This window comes from Anticarsia gemmatalis, chromosome 3 (assembly GCF_050436995.1).
Source record: "Anticarsia gemmatalis isolate Benzon Research Colony breed Stoneville strain chromosome 3, ilAntGemm2 primary, whole genome shotgun sequence".
NCBI classification, from domain to species: Eukaryota; Metazoa; Arthropoda; class Insecta; order Lepidoptera; family Erebidae; genus Anticarsia; species Anticarsia gemmatalis.
The window spans coordinates 13,866,963-13,885,383 of record NC_134747.1 but is presented as its reverse complement, the minus strand read 5'-3'; the positions used below and the strand labels follow the sequence as shown (position 1 = coordinate 13,885,383).

Sequence of the window (18,421 nt, the reverse complement as noted above, 5' to 3'; positions counted from 1 at the left end):
CGTTTCAGCCAATCAGAAGCCTGGATTGGGCATGAAGAAGGTGGCGTGATCGCTACGTCACACAGCATATACCATACGCGAGCTATAGCAAACTCCAATCGATAATACCTGGGGATGAATGGAATACGCCAGACAGTGTGTGTTATAGACTAATTTATATTGGAACCGAGTCTATTATGTACGTACAATGATGCCCCTGTGATTGTAGTTTTAAAATGTATTTTTCCGAAAGATTTCTTCTCGTTATTACCGATCTCTAATGTTAGCGCCATCTGTTTCAATGTGTATGAACTAAAAATACGAAACTGAAAATTATGGAAAATCTCATTATATCCAATTTCAACGATGAAAATAGAGTTATTAAAAAAAATGAATTACGTACTTGTTACTATTACTGATTGTTAACATATTATTATGTAAAGCTAATAAGCATTTTTTGTTATTACTGAGCTTTAGGATTTCGGCAATCGAACCCTTGTTATTAAGTTATATTTTCTTACTGCCTGATAATAAGTAGGAGGTGCATCATAGTAAATATGCAGGGAGTTTAAGTGTTTCAGTAGCTTTTTAAAAATATAATAGGTACCTATTAAAATTTGATCTAGAATTTATTTGAAACTATATACCAGTCTTACCGAAGGGTATCGTGTTAATACCCAAGTAACTGGGTTGTGGAGGTCAGATAGGCAGTCGCTCCATGTAAAACACTGGTATCCAGCTGCATCCGGTGAGACTGTAAGCCGACTCCAACATAGTTTGGAACAAAAGGCTAAGCGAATATATATATATATATATACATTCGACCTTCACAGTAATTTAAACACTCACATCACTATAATTTATCTCTGGTGTCAATCATGAACCCAAACACCGAATTTTACAATAAACATTTTATTTCTCTACACATATTTCTTAAGAATTTTCTATTTATTTGATGAAGATGTTCAAGCATTACAAAGATCTATGCGACGTCGTGTCTTTGCTCGTGTATTGTCCTACTGAACGATGTTATCTGTTCAGTAAAGAGGCCAGTGGGGAACTGTGGGTGCCTTCCATGAAATGTGAGAGAAATGGCTGGAAAACTACTGCACATAGGATTAATTTTGAGGTAGAGATTAAGACTAAAATCTTTCATAATTTGTACTAGATCAATAAATTGGTAGTTACAGAGACAAGTGATGCTGGTGTTATTGTATAGAAAGAGGCTTATAGACCGCCTTTCTAGATCGTCATAGTTAGCTACCCGGCACTAAGTTTGATTCTGCTGGAAATCGTAAGAACGACTATGGTGTAGTGCTTTGTCTTTGTGTGTTTGAATCTCACACGAAACCATTGTAAGTATGATCCAAAAAAATAAAAGTTGCTTCGAATCTCGTTGTATGTTATTTGAATGTTTGTAGTGATCTGACTAGTGACTTACTGACCCAAGTCGTAGCAATGCTGTCTTCGTGCCAAATCGTTATTTGATCCGAGAGTGAGCTACAGTTTCTGTGCTTCGAAGAGCTCGTAAAATCTTACATCACATAGGGATTACCTGTAAGGATAGAATATCAGATGGCACCACATAGTTATGCCTTATTTAAATCCTAATAAAGATACAAGCAAGGTCTATAAGTAGTTTTCTTTCAGTTATTTGGAGTAGACAACGGTCAGCAATGTATTCCATTTCGCGTGTACAAAGTATGGCTGCCGGATCATACGATGAACTGCGTGTATCACGCGGTGTATAAGGTGGCTATCAAGAGCGATGTGAAGAAACGACTGAAGCTGAAACCGGTTAGCTATACTCTAAGGAAACGATTTTACACGAGCTTGAATTACACATACTGGTAGCTAAAACGTATCATTTCTTAAATATCTCTCGATCGAATCACGACATCGAATATATTTTTATTTTCTCATAAGAATCTGGCCCTCACTTTGTGTCTGAATATCTCTAGTCTACCTACACCACAAAAAGCGAAAGATAAACCATGACGGTGTCCTAGTCCTGCCCCCATTGACTACGAGTCTTGCAAATAAGTAGTTTGTTGTAAGAGAAAATAAAAAAAACGATTTGTGTAAGCACTAAGTCTCCGTGACTGGTGTGTCCAGGGTATGAGAAGCCGGCTCCAATGGTTCAACACGACAGAACTGGAGCGACAACGTGCTCACTGCACGCTTAAAAGCCCTGAGCTCGCCGTGTTCGCCGCTATGGTCTCCAACGAGCCGATCAAGATACAGGAGGCTGAAAATTGTTCAGAGGTTTTATCAAATTTTATTGGTTTGTCAGTTTTAATGGTAGTTCTTACTGGTATTTAGTCAACGTTTGATTCGTTAGCGTGACAATCATTCTAGGGAATAAAAATAAATAAATACGTATTTTAACTGCAGTAACGAACGTCTATAAATATAAAAAGTATTTCATCATCAGCCTAGCCTTTCTTCTAACTATGTTGAGTCGGCTTTCCAGTCTTACCAGATGCAGCTGAATACCAGTAGGTACTTATTTTACAAAACGCGACTGCCTATCGGACTTCCATAACCCTACCTGAGTTATAACACAGACACAATTAAACTATTTGCTGCTGCTTTAAGTGACGTGATGATGCTTTAATAAAGCCGTATATTTTTTTTATTTACAAGGCAGCACTTATTTATCAATAAATAAATACAGTTGTTTAATAATCTAGTCGTATTGTTGTTCTAAAGAGCGATTCCCTCGTGGACATGGACTACGGCACGCTGGTGGAGATCTGTGAAGAACACGTGGTTGTCGGCACTGATGGTGGCGGTGGAGCCGTCTCCATGGCTTCTCCTAACTTGCAGCTGTTGCAGGCCGCTGGGTATACTAGAGAAGGTGCCTTGATTGTTCTACTTCAATTTTAATTTCGTAAAAAGGTTGGCCTGTTTTCATTGATAGGACGATTACGTAGCTATTGAAGGAGGGAATGAAGAGGTACCTAATTTAATGGGACTTTCAATAAGAATGTATATTCATTTTATGCAATTCATATAAATAATTAATTAAATTACATAAATGTAATAATAGTGGCTCATAGAAGTTATTAAAAAATCAGGTACTTATGAATAGATCAAGCAGGGAAATAGCATCTAAGTTAATGATTTTTTTTAAAACAAGTCCTACAGCTTTCTTTAAAACCAAAGATAACGTCATAAGTATAGTAAATAGCTCACAACTTACAGATCAGATTCGTCTGTACCGTGAGTTTGTACTGATGGTGTACCCTTGCACGTACATGAGCGCTAACTCGTTCACGCAGTTCATGATCGACCTCGGCTGGCAAAGGCCACAGTGTCCTGCACTTTTCAGGTAACTTGGTTTGACACCTATTCTAGCGCCAACTTTAAAGATAGCATACAATTTGTCTATATTTATGTATAGTCACATGACCACATTGTTATTTATTTGTAAACCTTTTTCTCAACTAAATTTTCCTCCTTTATAATTTAAACACCTACTTCATTTAATCTCTGCATCACCTCAAGGTAGACTGGCAGAAAATGCCTTAGGCATTAAGTCCGCCTTTATACAAATTGTATAAGAAGTTTAAATAAATAAATAAATAAATTTGAGCGAACTATTTGTTGAGATATAGTCAACCGTAAAACGAGTTGCTAAGCGTACAGTCTGTCAGAAACTATTAGCTTAGAGTACAGTCTGATTATGATTTATTTGTTGTTAATTTTAGACATCTTTTTGCGTCACCACTTGCCACTTTACTAACAGAGTAGAGTCTAATAGAGATGGGACTATTCTTTTAGAGCCGCAGATGTGACTGGTAGAAGAGGTCTCTCGTTCTTGGAGTTGATGCTGTGGAACGCAGCTCTTGAACCATCGACTCAACACAGTGGTGTACCAGCCGAGATCAGATGTAGATACATATTCAGGTGAACTAGCAGTTTTCTTCCATTTTTACGTTTTTCTCTATATCTGCCTAATATGCGCCGCTATTAAATTGACTTTTAAAATAAAATTCGCTAATAAAATTGCCTACGTCTTTTCTATGTAATACATTGAAATTCCATATTCTATTAGAAGACTATTCCATAAGATCCGTTTCGTTTCACATCGCCACTGCTGTATAATGAAAATACGTTAGTTTCGTGAAAAGACTATCATTTCTCCTACAGATATTTCGATAGCAATCGTGATTGCAAGCTGGAGTACGTGGAATTCAAAGAGTTGGTGGCAGCCGCTCGTGCCGCAAGACAACTGCCGGTCGATGCTTTGAGCGTAGCCAGAGATGCTGACGTTTGTCTCAGGTAAGGATTTGGCTTAAAATGAATAAGGAAGAAGAGGGATGGGTACTCAAGTAATGAAATCCATGGTTTTTCATCCCAGATCGTGTGCGAGTAACGTGTTTTAACAAAGATTTAAATATACATAATTATACTCCCGAGTAAGAGTTCTACTTTTTGTTTCTGTTTCTTTATCTTACAAAAAATGGTCTTAAAATTATCTTTTATTTTGTCCCTTAAATTGTAACAGTCCAAATTTGTATCCATCTCTCGGTTGTAGACAATTAGGAATGCAGCCAAATTGTCAGCTGCCGTTAGCAGAGTTCTTGCGCGGTGTGGGCGAGCTACGTCTACGAGGGACAAGCTCACTGCTCCGCGCTCCCAAGGCTATCTCTGCATATCTGATGGATTTACAGTAAGACGTATTCGAGTCATTACATTTATTAGATTTTTATATAACTGTATCTTTACCAATTTTCACGTAAACAGGCATTGTAAGGTGTCATTAATTAGAAAAGGTTAAGAGTATTCACTTTAATATTTGTTTGCAGAGACCGGGATAAGGAGCAGACGCAGTCTCCAATACCCTCAACCTCGAGGCCTATAGGTATATGTATCAAGGTTTAAAAAACCTTCGCATCTCTATACCTATATTGAAACCCTTCTTCAGAATAAGTTTCTGTCAGATAAATGCGAGTTAGCGAAGCGATTTGCGAATCAAAATATTGACTTTTTGTACAGAACGTTCCTACTGCTAGCACTGCAAAGTTTACTTCGTTTCCTCTTCTCATTTCTGATGGAAACACAACCTAAGCTTCAGACTCTAAAGCTACATTTAATTTATTTTCCTCCTCGAGCAGGCAGTGCGGCAGGCGGCGGCGGCACGAGCGCGCGCGCGGAGGGCAGCCGCGCGGGCAGCGCCGTGCGACGTGCTCGCGCCGACTACACCGTGGCCGCCTACACCGTGCGCATGCGCCGCAAGCCGCCCTACGACATGATCGAGCTCGTCAGCTTCGACGGTACCTATCTACCTGCCAGCTCTTTCTTCATTGACACGTCTTGGCTTTAAATCTCACGCATTTCCAAACAATCTAGAATCTATCTAGAAATAAACTTGACTACAAAGTGAACCCTACATCCTTACCTTAAATACACTTAACTACATTATACCTTTTTTTCTTAAAAGTCAAATTTACTCACATTTTATAGAAGATGCAGTAAGCCCATCAACAGTTCGTCTGATGGGAGGTATAGCACCTTCCGTGGATGCACTGGGACCAGGCTCCTTGCCGGTGGAAGCTCTCGCCGCTGTACACTACTTCGCAACTGCTATTGAAAAGCCACATGTGAATATCTCGTCTCATTAGATTTGTTCGGCCTGTACTAAAATACCTGCAAGTACCTACCACACATCTGTCAGTAGACACAGAATTGTATTATTTAGTTAATCCATCCGCTTCTATCGTTCCTAACGCTAATTTATTAGAGCAACAAGCAGCGGGTGTTTTCGATCAGCACGAGGATTCCGCCACTTCACACTCACGACTAATGAGTTCAATTAACATTTTTCCCTAGCGTCGACAATCAATGTCCAGCTCTACGGGAGTGATAAGCAAGCCACCTTGGTCATGGGCTTCGGCTACCGAAGAAGCCGCCCTCGGTTCCTTACTGCTGCGTCTAGCTGATGCAGTCAGACCTATATGTTCCGCCGAGCCCAGGCTGTTGAGGCTTAACTCTCCTGTTTTTGCTGTGGGTTAGTTATAACAGCAGGATTCATAAACAGTTGTTTCAAGATTAGGTAATTGAAGGTACCTTCACATTAGTCTTATCTTATGTTATTTGATGACCGAATTGAGATTACGAATTCCTTGCTGTGTTATGGTTGTATAGTAACTACCCGTTAGTTAGTTTGGACTCGCAGGCACACTCGGGTGACTGAACGATATGGGACTGTTGTTGATGCGACTTCACCTACTGCACTTCTGTCTACGTCTCTAAGGTTTTCTTGTAAACAAGTATTTATTTGTCGCCTTTCGCTCAAGATTAGAGTAAAAAATGTTACAAAAACGGGGAAAATTATGATTCTCTTATGTGACGCAAGCGAAGTTGCACGGGTCAGGTGTATAATATGTTCCAAAACACAAATTCAAACAAACCTTATCAAGACAACTAATAACGAATGAAAATCCTTTAAATATCGTATTCACGGCTTAACTGTTGAATAATCCAATTACTATGAGAGCTATAATTCTACTTCCAGGAGACTTACACGGCAACCTCGGCGCTCTACTATCAATGGAGGCAGCTCTCTGGGCAGGTGGTTCAGTAGTCTCTGCCGCGAGACTACTATTCCTCGGCGACTTCGTAGACCGAGGGATCCACGGCTGTGAACTCTTGGCTTATCTGTTCGCTGCTAAACTACAGAGACCGTCGGCTGTGCTTCTAATCAGAGGGAACCATGAAACCAGGGATATACAGAAAATGTTTACGTTTTATAAGTTAGTAGAGACTGCTTTTACTTGACCTTAGATCATTTTCTTTATAAAGATGATAATGAGTAGTTATATAAAGATATTTTCTTGTTGACGGTTCTAGTTATTTATTAAGGAATTGTGAACCTTTTGAAATACCCTGAATTGTTTGATACGCCAAAAAGTACTAGTTTTTTTTTGTAGTTTTAATCTGCTTACAGCGAGTGTGTGGCGAAATACGGCGAAGGAGAAGGTATAAAGATATGGAACGCCATCAACAATGTGTTCGACGCGTTGCCTCTAGCTGCCGTCGTTGATGAAAAAGTATGTATTACCTACTTTATGTTTAGCCGTCTGCCGTATTTTTATGTTCTAATGACACCTTCTCCTTTATTATTTTATTGCTTAGGTAATCCTAAACATGTTTTTTAAATCGCTAATATTGCTCTTAATTACATTTTTAGGTGTTCTGCTGTCACGGTGGAATTCCACCTCCATGGGTGTGCCCACTAATATCAGCAATAGACAAAGTGCCGGTACCACTCCCAAGACCAGCTGAACAGAGCTCCATTGCCTGGGAACTGCTGTGGAACGACCCAGTCAAGTTAGTTCAAACTTGAAATGCTAAGGTTACACTTAGAAACTTTTAACAAACTGAATAAGTATCTATTAAGCCAACGTATTCGATAGTTTTGTACGAAAGGAGATAACGTTATAGTCTATCTAGTACATCTGGTTTCTATGGTGTACACTATCTCTGCTCAATAGTCTCAACGGGTTATGACGGTTAGAACTTTGAATTAATTTCTCGACTGCAGCAACAAAGTTTATTAATCTCATTATTTTCCGAATCCAGGCCTAACAAAATGACAGCAACTCTCCAACTGGAGCTGGCCGCGAACGAAGGCTTCGCAGCGAACAGCAAGCGCGGTACCGGCCACGTGTTCGACCAGAGCGCATTGGACCGCTTCCTCCTTGCTAACCAACTGTCTCATGTAGTGCGAGCGCATGAACTGCATCAAAATGGATTCATGGTTATTATAGTTTTTTACTATCCTAGAAGTCTTACTTGATACTAAATAGATATTATAATCAAGCCGTAGAATTTCTTGGAACGACGTCTGCATTGAATCTTGGGGATATTAAGTAGAACTCGGTAATCTGTAGGTACGATATCAGTTAGCAGTCACATCAACATCTAAAATGACATGATAGGTATTAGGTATCATTCATTGATTGAACTTCTAGCATCGAAAACGAAGGTATGCACAACTGAAAACATAAAAATATGTAAATTGTTTCTTGTGTAGTGCCAGCTTCGTGGTCGTCTGATATCGGTGTTCTCATCGTATCGTTACTGCGGCGGTACCAACGACTCAGGCGTGGCGTTGCTTGAAGGCGGCAAGTTGAGGCTGTTGAGAGTTAACGCCGATTAATGTTCTATCTACGTATGTTCAAATTGATAAAAAACAAATCCTCAAATTCTTTGAACGTTTGTGTAGTACAAAAAAAGAACTAAATACAAAAAAATACTAGTCTGTGATATTGTTTGTTTTCGGTTTCCTATAATCAAATAATCCTCCTAAGGCATTTAGTATTTTATTTTCGTGTGTAAATAAAAACATTGTGATATTAAAAATAAAATAACCGTATGATCTCAAATTCTTTTATTTATTTATTCCATCACTTAGAAAACTTGGGATAACCTTTGCAGGTGAAACGAAATGTCTATTTTATAATTATAAGGATTAAGTTAGTTTAACTTACATATAATTTTATAATACAGAGAGATATCTTAACTCTACGACTAAATTGACCACGACGGAAAGACAGACAATTATTTAGCTATAAATACTTAAGGATTGTTTAATTTTGTAGGAAATTAAAGTCAAAATTCATTAGGCTTGCTTATGCAATAAAGACATGAGACTACTAGACAATTTAAAAAAAATCTAACAAACCTAAATGTGAATTAATTTCAATTAGCTTTGACTACTGCAGTTATCAAGAAACAAGTATATTTAGCTATAATTTGACAGAAACGATAATTAGATCAACACCACCAAAACATTTTCATGGCATTGCTAGACTTTGAAAACGAATATTTACTAATTAATCCCAAAAAAGTGATTAATAACAAACACAGACAAAATTAATTGTTTTATAATCTGTCATAGTTATGCATAAGCATGCCTAACCAAAAATCTTCTAAGAAGAAAAGCTTAAAGGAATGGACAATGTACAATCTTATTATTTCCATACATCTCTGGCTAACATTACAGCCTACCTTAAAGATAATTTATCTACAACCACACTCATACATCTTCATACACACATCGTATACACTCATATTATCACAAAATTATTATTAGTAATAGCTTTTTGTTCTGTTTGTCTGTCTTTCTGTCCCGGTGCTGTTTAAATTAAATATAAGCCATGAATTGGAAGAGCTTACTGTTTTACATTTGATTTGAGAGGTGCAGTTTGAAGTGTTAACTTTTGTCAATAAAATACGGTTGAATTGAGAATTTCCTCCTTTAAACAAGTCGGTTGATAAAGGAATGCATTAACAATTTTTATTATGCAAATCATATTACAAATAAATAAGAAAAATTTAGATATAATCATACAAATTTTTAAACAAATTATTATTTTTTGGGTTATTAAGGTCATAACTGCACCTAAAAGTATAGGAATTTCTTTTTTCAATGAGAAGTATAGAATAGAGTAATATTTGTGGCACCATTCAAGTGGCAATTAACCTCAAGAATCAGTCAAAAAAAAGCCTGCTTTATTTGGAAATAATGGACTGATCATATTATTGTTAAACATCTTGTTATAGTTAGCGACAGGATGAGTTGAAATATGAATTATTTGTAAGACAACAGCTATCTTTACATGACACATGGATTTAAGAGTATATAAATGTTTGCTATACAAGATCAACGCATTATGAAAGTTGTCATCACGAACCACGCAGCTAAGCTCTCCAATTTTAGTTGCATTTTTTTTTTCTCTTCATAAAAAACGTAAGTTAAATTGTTAAATAACACATTTGGTGATTCGTTTTTATATATAAGATTTAGCGCGCGAATACTGACTTTTGTTTATTGTGTAATATGCACTTGGAAACTATAAAACAAAGTCCTGCACAGTCGGCCGGTTTCAATGAAATGGTCACCGTTGTCGATAATCGGCCAGGAGAACACTTTATTATTAAACTTGCGTTTTCTTCAGTGGTCATGTAAAGACAGCTTCTATTTGTTTATAATACAACAATTGTAACTAGAAAGTTAAAGAATCATTTTATGTACAACATTCTTAATTATGTTTCATGACATTAACAATTTGAGTACAAAATATTCTCTTTGGAGGAACTAAACATGTTGCTTTTATAATTTAGCTAATTTGTAAATAAACTGATTATTCTTTTGTAACAAATTGAAATGATGTTTTGAAGAACCAACTCTAATATCGTCAGATAACTTTATTTCAGAAATAAATTTTGACTGACAACGTCTGGAGATTTAGTCAAAATAATTTCTCGAAAGTTCTCTGGTGATAATAAAATAGTTCTCTAATAACAGTTTGCTCATACATACTTATATATAAACATTCATTTCAGACTTAAAACTGACAATATGTCGATTTATTAAAATGCTCTAGAGCAATGTTAGTGATGGTTTTGTGTTCTTTATAACTAGTTATATATTTTTATTTAAATCTATATTTTCGTGGCGTGGTTTACATCCGTCAATAAATAGTGCATTACATATACAGGATTTAAGAAGCAACAATTTGCCAATGCAGCCAGTGTTTTAACACATTCGAAGATTACAACATTATAGATTATCTTGTTAAAGAACATTCTGTACAACAATTGAGGCCAAATGCTCAAATATGTTTCAATATTAACCTGTAAAATGCTTACACACTGACCTTTGCTAAGTCATGCTTCTCTCTCTTTCTCAGGATGTACAAGTTTAAATTGACAGACATTTCAGTATTTGGCCTAGAGCCCTATGATCGGGATAACAGAGTTAGCCATTTGACAATATTATGTACTAACAACAAAATAAGTACATAAACTTGAATCAAATAAGAAGTTAACTTGGGGGAAGTATCTGTAGATTTTAATTAAGTATTAAAGAACTGCCTGGTGGACACAACAATACTCAAATGAATTTTCACACACTAGACAGTAGCAGTCATTTTAATCCATTCAACACAAACATTTATTTATCTCACAGCATATTAAATAATAAGCTAAATCATTTCAAGTCTCCTGCACTTGGCCAGTTTCTGGACTAGACCTAATCCCTTCCTCATTCCAAGCGGAGATATACCCAGCAGTACGACTATGAGTTAAATTTACATATCATCTGTTTATAGGTACAAACACAAATACATCTCTTCATATTAAACCTGAAAGATACCAACTTATATCTATAGCAACGATTGAAATGTAGCATGTCCAACAAAGTTTCGGGATACCGCATCACTTCGACGATGCAGGCGACACGTGCCACAAGAAATATAAGGTAAGGCCTAAGGTCCGGCACTCCGGCGCCCATTATCAGCATCGGCAAAGAAAAGGATCCTTTAGCATTTCTACACGCTAGCGCACATTATAACCATGTTTTCTCATGCAACAAGCATGAAAAAACTGAGGTTGCGATAGTGTTCGCTTGCGTGTAGGGATGCCGAACGAGTCTTTTTTTGTCGGTCCCGATAATGGGCGTAAGTGTATCTCTGGCCGTAGATAGATTTCATAGTTTCATCCGTTTGTCACAAAAACATCACTAACACTGCACGACACTGTAGTCTACAGCAGCAGCTTGCCGCTGAGGATCTCGAGCGCGGCCTTGCGGCGCAGGTAGGGCATGTGCGCCTGCGTGAAGCTGTAGGGCGCGTCGCGGCTCGAGAACTCCGCGAACGTGCACGCGAACATGCCGCAGTCGCTGCCGTTCATCTGTTGCGGGATGTCCTGGGAAAAGATAATATATAATTAGTTAAGGTTCATATTTAAACTGAGCTGCTGCTATGCTTCTAGTGACAGCACTCGTAGCGTATGTGACTAGCAATCTCAGGGGTTTTGTTCTTTAGTTGGATCCCATTGTTAAGTTACTGTACTACTTTCTTGTGTGTAATCTTGTTGTTACATACTGTTTGGTATTGCAACAGACAATGGAAATCGATTTGCATAGACCAAAATGTATACCCATTGAGCATTACACTTGATTTATTTAGTTCAAGTGCTATTGCCTGCCTGAGATGTACATTTTAGTTAGGTTTAGCACAGCTTAGATACATTGATTTATCATACAGAAGCTAATAGACTTTGTAAAGTGAAAACTTACTCTTAAACACTCAGCCTTCCACCCTGTCTCATCAAAAGGCGCGCCTTTCTTATCCTTATGTTCGTCTCGTAAGTACTGCATCAGCGCGTCGAGACACTGCTGGTTCTTGGCGCCCATGCTGTCCAGGTACGAGACCTTCCTCGCGCGGAAGTCGATCAGCGACATGCACCAGTGCACGCCCAAGTGGACTGGCACCACCATTAGGTCGTGGGCGAATATGTCTACCTGGAATTAGGAAAAAACAAGTTAGAAAAGTTTCTCACTTTTACTTTCGGCAGACATTACAGTTGCCATGTTTGTATTGAAATAATTTCCAAAGTATAAAACGTAATGTGAAAATGCCATCAATTTTAAATTGTCGTCCCAGCGATTGCATTTTCACCTGCTTTAAAAAAGTAAGAGACATGGGTACTAAAAAAGCTGTTGTGCTTCAGTAGTTTAGTCTAAGTGAATGTGAAGAAGCTTGCCAGCAGTAATTGCATAACTTAGATTGTTGTTTAGCAAAATGTTAATAAAACCTAATAACTCCTATCAAACATACTGAAATACTAGTAATAAAGACATGGTTGTAACTAGTCAAAGAAGTTAGTAATAAGCAAATGTAATTTACCTTCCTCGTCCACCGCCTAAGTCCCGCTTGCCCGCTCTGTATTAGCTTAGGGAAGAAGAACGTGTTAGTCGCGTAGACCTTCGGTAGGTCTTTGCGCTCTTCACTGCGCTGCATCAATAGGTTCATGTAGAAGTTTATCACTTCGTCGTTCAACCAGTTTAGACCCGCCAACGTTTGGAGGTCCCGCCTAGAAAAGGAAGCAAAATAACGATAGTACAATCTGCCGTCATTAGGCCGACGCTAGCATAAACCGGGAAAACAAGATATAGTAAATCTTAATTTGTCATCAAGTAATTTGTGTACAAGTCGTTATAACAAATGGATCAATTACATTGTAAACTTTTAATAGCCATTTGGGGTTAATGAAGTAAATCACTAGGTAATACTGCAAATTACAAGTCTTGTGCGAGAATTGAAGATCAAAATTACGGCAAGAGTGATGCAAGTAGTTAAATAAATTTTCGAGTCTGCTAGTCTTCAAAGTCTAGTAAGTACTGATAATTACCTGTGTATCCTTAAGTTGAATTTCTCTACAAGCAGTTGTCCAGGTGGGCCAGGTCCTAGAGCTCTGTTCACAAGCTTCTCTTGCTCCGGCGTCAAAGGAGGCAACTCCACCGTTGGCTGGGGCTCCTCATAAATGCTCTCCGGTATACTCAACTCATACTTCAACTTGTGCTCCAAATGAGCAATCTTTTGTTCACTATTCACTTTTGATATAATATCTGACTCTCTCCGGGCATCTTTTAACTTTTCCTGTGTCTCCTGTCTCTTCTTTTTGTACTTTGAGTCCAAATTCAACAGCCAATCAGGTAATGTGACTGGTCTGTCTTTATATGAATCCCTTAGTGAGTTCACTCGATCAATCTTTACCGATGATGATGACGATTCTGATGGAATAACCTCAACCTCTGAATCAGATGAGTTTATTGAGGCCACTGTGATTGGATCATACTCTCTTGATAAATCATTCTCCTTCTCTGTCGCCAGCCCCCTTTCTACTAATTTTATTTCATTTAATGCATTTTTCTGCGACCTCTGAGTCATCCTAAACGAAGCAGACTCTTCAGCCAAATTAATAATATCTAACGGTCTACTAAATGTTGCTGGCTTCATTGAGTTTGTCACTTTCCTAATGAGTTCTTGATAATTCCTCTTTTCATCTAAATTGAATACTTCTGAGAGTGTCGACCTGGCATTACCGTTGAGGCCATAAAACCTATTTCTATTGATTGATGAGAGATTCGTTGTTTTGGCACTCTGCATCCACCTTGGAAGTGGTGTTGCTACTTTTTTGTATGTCTTAGTAATGCCTGGGGGCGCTTTGAACTTGGATAATGTTCTTGGCGACATGTTTAGTACATTTCTGTCTGTGGATCTTCTACTAAGTTTGAGATAGACTGGTTCTTCTGATGTTGAGTCTGTGACATCATGGCTGTTTTTGGCTATGAAGTACTTGTAAGGTTTGGTGGGGGGCGGCGTCGTCACCTTCTTCACAAAGATCACATCTTCATCTTGTTGATTCTGATCACTCTCCTCTGCATCCAAATCTATGTAAATTTTTGTGGGCTTCTTGCTTTTATTTTCTTTTGCTTCTACCCAGGTGATCTGAAATTTACAAATTATATTTAGTAAGGTCTTAATATACTTAAATCCTTTGTCAGAATTCAAGGGATGAAATATTATGAAGTGTTGGAAATTACATTCCATGCAATATCACTGATTGCTAGAGGAAATAGTAAATATAGACCCTTAAGACTGAGTACCAGTTCTTGTTTGTTAAATTGGTCTAAATTATACTATGGTTAGATTGCTTTATCCTCCTCTTCCTATTAAACATTTTAATACAAGCAGTTATCCTGTCTTAAGATAGATGTAGCTCTAGCTGTATGAATAGAAAACAAAAACAGCATGTGCTGATTCCAAGCTCGGGGTTATGTACTAGGGCTTATCTTAATTTATATTTGAATCTCATTATTAATAGCCAGAAATTTGGTAATGTGCCCAGTACAAATTCACTAATATTAGTAATATTACATTGAAATGGGTGTATGCCTACAACTTGGAGTTTAAAAAGACTAAAGATTTGCAGATTCGCTCAAAGAGAGACAAAGAGAGCAGACCTTATTAAATGAAGAAATATTTAGTAGAGATACTGCTTACCTCCTGATCATCATTATCATCATCAACAACAGTATGTATAACCGGTCTGACCGGTGTATGCATCCTCGGTTTCCTTGACGGAGTGTTTGGTCCATTCTCAGATAAGCCTACAAGTTGAACCGGCACCATTCGCACTCTGCTTTTAGATTCATTTGGAGTTGACGTGCTTGGGTGACCCGGATCAACTTGTATTGGTACGTATCTCACATTTTTACTCGTGCCTGCATTTTCATCAATGTCCCAATGATCTAAAAAACAATATTTTGTTAGTGTTGTAAGGTTACTTTTGACATTACATTTGTAGTATTCATTTAGGATTGGTAGCTACAATTTTAAAACAGTAACAGAAAAAAATATTTGGTTAGCGTTAAATAGTTTCTTTTTACATTAACTATGTAGTATTTACTCAGGCTTTGTAGCTACAATTTAAACACATTAATACTGACACTTTCAACAAGAATTTTTTAAACGTGAGTCACTTTGAAGACAGGAAAATGTACTTAAAACACATGAAACAGTAAGGCTATGCAAGTCACTAGGTTATTTGTATTTATTTTGCTATGTTTACATCACAATATGATAATATCAATACCATTAGAAGTCATTTTATCAGGGAAACTGGTTCTCTTCAACTGTCTTAGCTTCTTGAGGGCCGGTGTATCATCGTCGGATGAAAGATCATCGTCTTCCCTGAAACACAACCGAAACGTGTATACCACCGAATGACATCACTTTTACACAGTTTACTCATAACAACCCACATCCAGAACTTCGACGCAGCCTTCAGTGGTATCCTAAACATCTTCGGCGTCTATTACAACGTGATTTACAACATTTTACACCGACTTTGCCGCCATAACAGACCAATGTTGTAAACATGTAATGTCATACCTGTCTCTTTTGAAGCTTGTTCTTAACGGCGGATTATCTACACCTAGACCTAGAAGACTTCGCACATAAGCCACAACGGAATTCATTTTTAATGAACTATGTTTCCATCACCCTTTTTGGTTGTATTTTTGATAGCAAAGCATAAAACGCTACTCAACCTCAATAAAAGACAACTGTGCAATACCATAGACTATGGCAATTGGCATGGCATAAATTTTTAGAGAGAACTTTTAGTCCGTTATTAGTTCAATAACTTTACTTGACTATATAAATTAATGAGACAATGCTTTTTATTAGTTGCTAATGATAACAATAACTAATGATGAAGTTTTAGTATTCCTATTCCGATTTTACAAAAAGAGATTTTAATATAGGATTTTGGCCATTCAATTTCGAATTTTATATGAACTCTTAAAATTTTTCAGGCTGCAATTAACTACGATTGGCTATTAATATTATTATAAAAACATATATATAAATATTTTAGAACATAATTTAATTTAACTAACTAACAAGTAACACTATCCATTAGTAAATAGTAACTAGTGTAACTACACCACTAAAATTTAACGTCACTGTCAGGAAAACGTGAAGTTAGGTTATGTCCCCGTTGTAAATAAACTGTTTTTGTAAAATAAATATAAGTCTTTTATCTACAAAACTGTTGTAAATTATCTTTCAAAGTGATATAGTTCCGCTAAAAAGTTTTCATTCTAGTTATATCGCTGTAAAAGTGAAAAAAGGCAAAGAAAATGCTACAACCGGTGATGCATGTTTTGAAGCAAAAAAACATTATTTTAGCTAGTGGATCACCACGAAGGAAAGAACTTATAGAGAATATTGTAAGTAGATTCATATCAGCTACTTATGCTAGACATAAATTTACATCTGTAGTCTTACTAATTTAATATTGGGTATCCATAGAACTGTTCATCTCGTAAATAATTATCGTATTATTTCTTTACCTATAAGAATTAGAGATTTTTAAACATGTAGCGCTTGTTTACTTTTCCAGGGTCTTAAAGTTGGTCTATGCCCCTCATTATTTGAAGAAGATTTGGATCCAAAAAGTTTTAAAAGCTTCTCAGAATTTGTGGAAGAGACTGCCTTACAAAAAGTGTTGGAAGTTGAAAACAGACTAACGAAAGAAGGCAAAGCTCCTGATTTAGTGATAGGTGCTGATACTATGGTCACATTAGATGGAGAGATGTTTGGTAAACCAACTAATGAGCAAGAGGCTGTTAGTATGCTTTCTCGGTAAGTAAAATGATTTTCAATTTTTTTTAACCTTAAGTTAGGTGATGACTATTGAACCATGACATTAGGTACTCAACTGCATGCAAGTTCCCCAGACTTTAAGTCATTTTGAAATATCTTTTACCATGAAAAGTAAGTGTAAATTTTTTATGATTTCAAACTATTTCCTAGATTCCTATTAAATTGTTTTTAAAGATCTATGGTTTGGTGTTTTTTTTTTTTGGTTATGTTATCCACTTCCTATTCTACTAATGTCAATCTTATTTACAGCCTATCAGGTAGAGGTCACACAGTCTACACAGGTGTGGTTGTAAAATCACCATCCAAAGTGGTGAAATTTACAGAAAAAACGGATGTTTTCTTTGGCAAAATGGAAGATAAGCAAATTAAAGGGTATATAGCAACTGGAGAGCCTATGGATAAAGCTGGAGGTTATGGTATTCAGGGAGTTGGAGGCACTTTCGTGGAGCGAGTTGAAGGAGACTATTTTACAGTTGTGGGGCTTCCTTTATTTAGATTATGTTCAGTCTTGTATAATATGTATAAAGATGAAATATGATGTAGAATATAAATAGAACAATTGTTGGGTTCATAGAATTAAGATAGTAAGTGATGAATGTATTTATTAGGAATACTTTTGTGATGACATTACCATAGACCTAGTCTTAAGTATAGAATTTTGCTAGAAGCTACCATAGTTAATTTAAATAAATCAGGGATATTTTATTCTTTACAACAAAATAAAGAAATAATTGTTGACATTGTAATAGTTAAATTAAAAAGTTTTTTTCATTGACTAAATCGTGATTAATTGTATCAAAATGGGATATGAGAATAATTTTCCAGATTAGGAATTAAATGTTTTTGTTACTATAATTGTGTTTCACTTACTAATATTTTACGTATGTATTTACTTAACCATAGGCAAACAACTAAATCAATGAATATTCCCGCCAAAACAATAAAAACATTACATTTCGATTGAATTCTGTTGCGATGTCTTTACCTACTTGTAGATGGCGGTAGTAGTTTCTAGTGTAGTTTCCCAAAAAAAAAAAAACGAATTTTATTCATCTCAAAAAAGAATGATACTTACTTAATAATGCTTTTAGCATCCTTTATTACATAGACTGCAACCTCTAAACCTATTAACGCAATTCCCAAAAATAAAACACATAAAACTTAGTCGCACTCTATAAAAGTGCAGTTAAATATTATGTCTGTTATATAATTGTATGGCAACGGATCATATCTAAAGAATACGTCGCATGACTAATTGTTATTGTATAAACGTAGGTCATTAGGACATCCGATATTGATTGGAGCCATCAATAGTGTGAGTCATCTTTGTCTAGCTAGGTACTGCTTCCATGGCGCCAACTAGGATCGTACTAGTTATGAAAAAAACTCACTTAGTTCACACAAAATAT

General features: G+C 36.7%; 3 protein-coding genes across 4 annotated transcripts; 2 read left to right on the top strand and 1 right to left on the bottom strand.

The window, feature by feature from the left end:
- Positions 1–675: 675 nt before the first annotated feature.
- Positions 676–8,319, top strand: LOC142987717 (uncharacterized). The gene is made up of 17 exons (XM_076136671.1): positions 676–1,108; positions 1,630–1,776; positions 2,095–2,244; positions 2,692–2,839; positions 3,187–3,313; positions 3,766–3,891; positions 4,135–4,266; positions 4,523–4,657; positions 4,794–4,849; positions 5,103–5,261; positions 5,452–5,588; positions 5,818–5,995; positions 6,503–6,740; positions 6,935–7,037; positions 7,178–7,317; positions 7,570–7,747; positions 8,024–8,319. Exons 1-17 carry the CDS (start codon positions 935–937, stop codon positions 8,147–8,149), a joined length of 2,454 nt encoding a protein of 817 aa, XP_075992786.1. The 5' UTR covers positions 676–934; the 3' UTR covers positions 8,150–8,319.
- A 46-nt stretch (positions 8,320–8,365) lies between these two features.
- LOC142987718 (uncharacterized) lies at positions 8,366–15,932 on the bottom strand. 2 transcript variants are annotated; one of them, XM_076136672.1, is made up of 7 exons: positions 15,735–15,932; positions 15,436–15,533; positions 14,844–15,091; positions 13,189–14,288; positions 12,684–12,870; positions 12,074–12,298; positions 8,366–11,700 (listed from the first exon to the last, which is right to left on the bottom strand). In XM_076136672.1, exons 1-7 carry the CDS (start codon positions 15,818–15,820, stop codon positions 11,539–11,541), a joined length of 2,106 nt encoding a protein of 701 aa, XP_075992787.1. In that variant the 5' UTR covers positions 15,821–15,932; the 3' UTR covers positions 8,366–11,538. The 2 variants fall into 2 exon arrangements, with proteins under 2 accessions (XP_075992787.1, XP_075992788.1); XM_076136673.1 differs by lacking the exon at positions 15,735–15,932 and adding an exon at positions 15,605–15,712.
- Positions 15,933–16,311: 379 nt separating this feature from the next.
- Positions 16,312–17,879, top strand: LOC142987089 (dTTP/UTP pyrophosphatase). Its single transcript, XM_076135640.1, has 3 exons — positions 16,312–16,576; positions 16,750–16,991; positions 17,262–17,879. The coding sequence occupies exons 1-3, from the start codon at positions 16,487–16,489 to the stop codon at positions 17,548–17,550; spliced, it is 621 nt and encodes a 206-aa protein (XP_075991755.1). The 5' UTR covers positions 16,312–16,486; the 3' UTR covers positions 17,551–17,879.
- Positions 17,880–18,421: the final 542 nt, after the last annotated feature.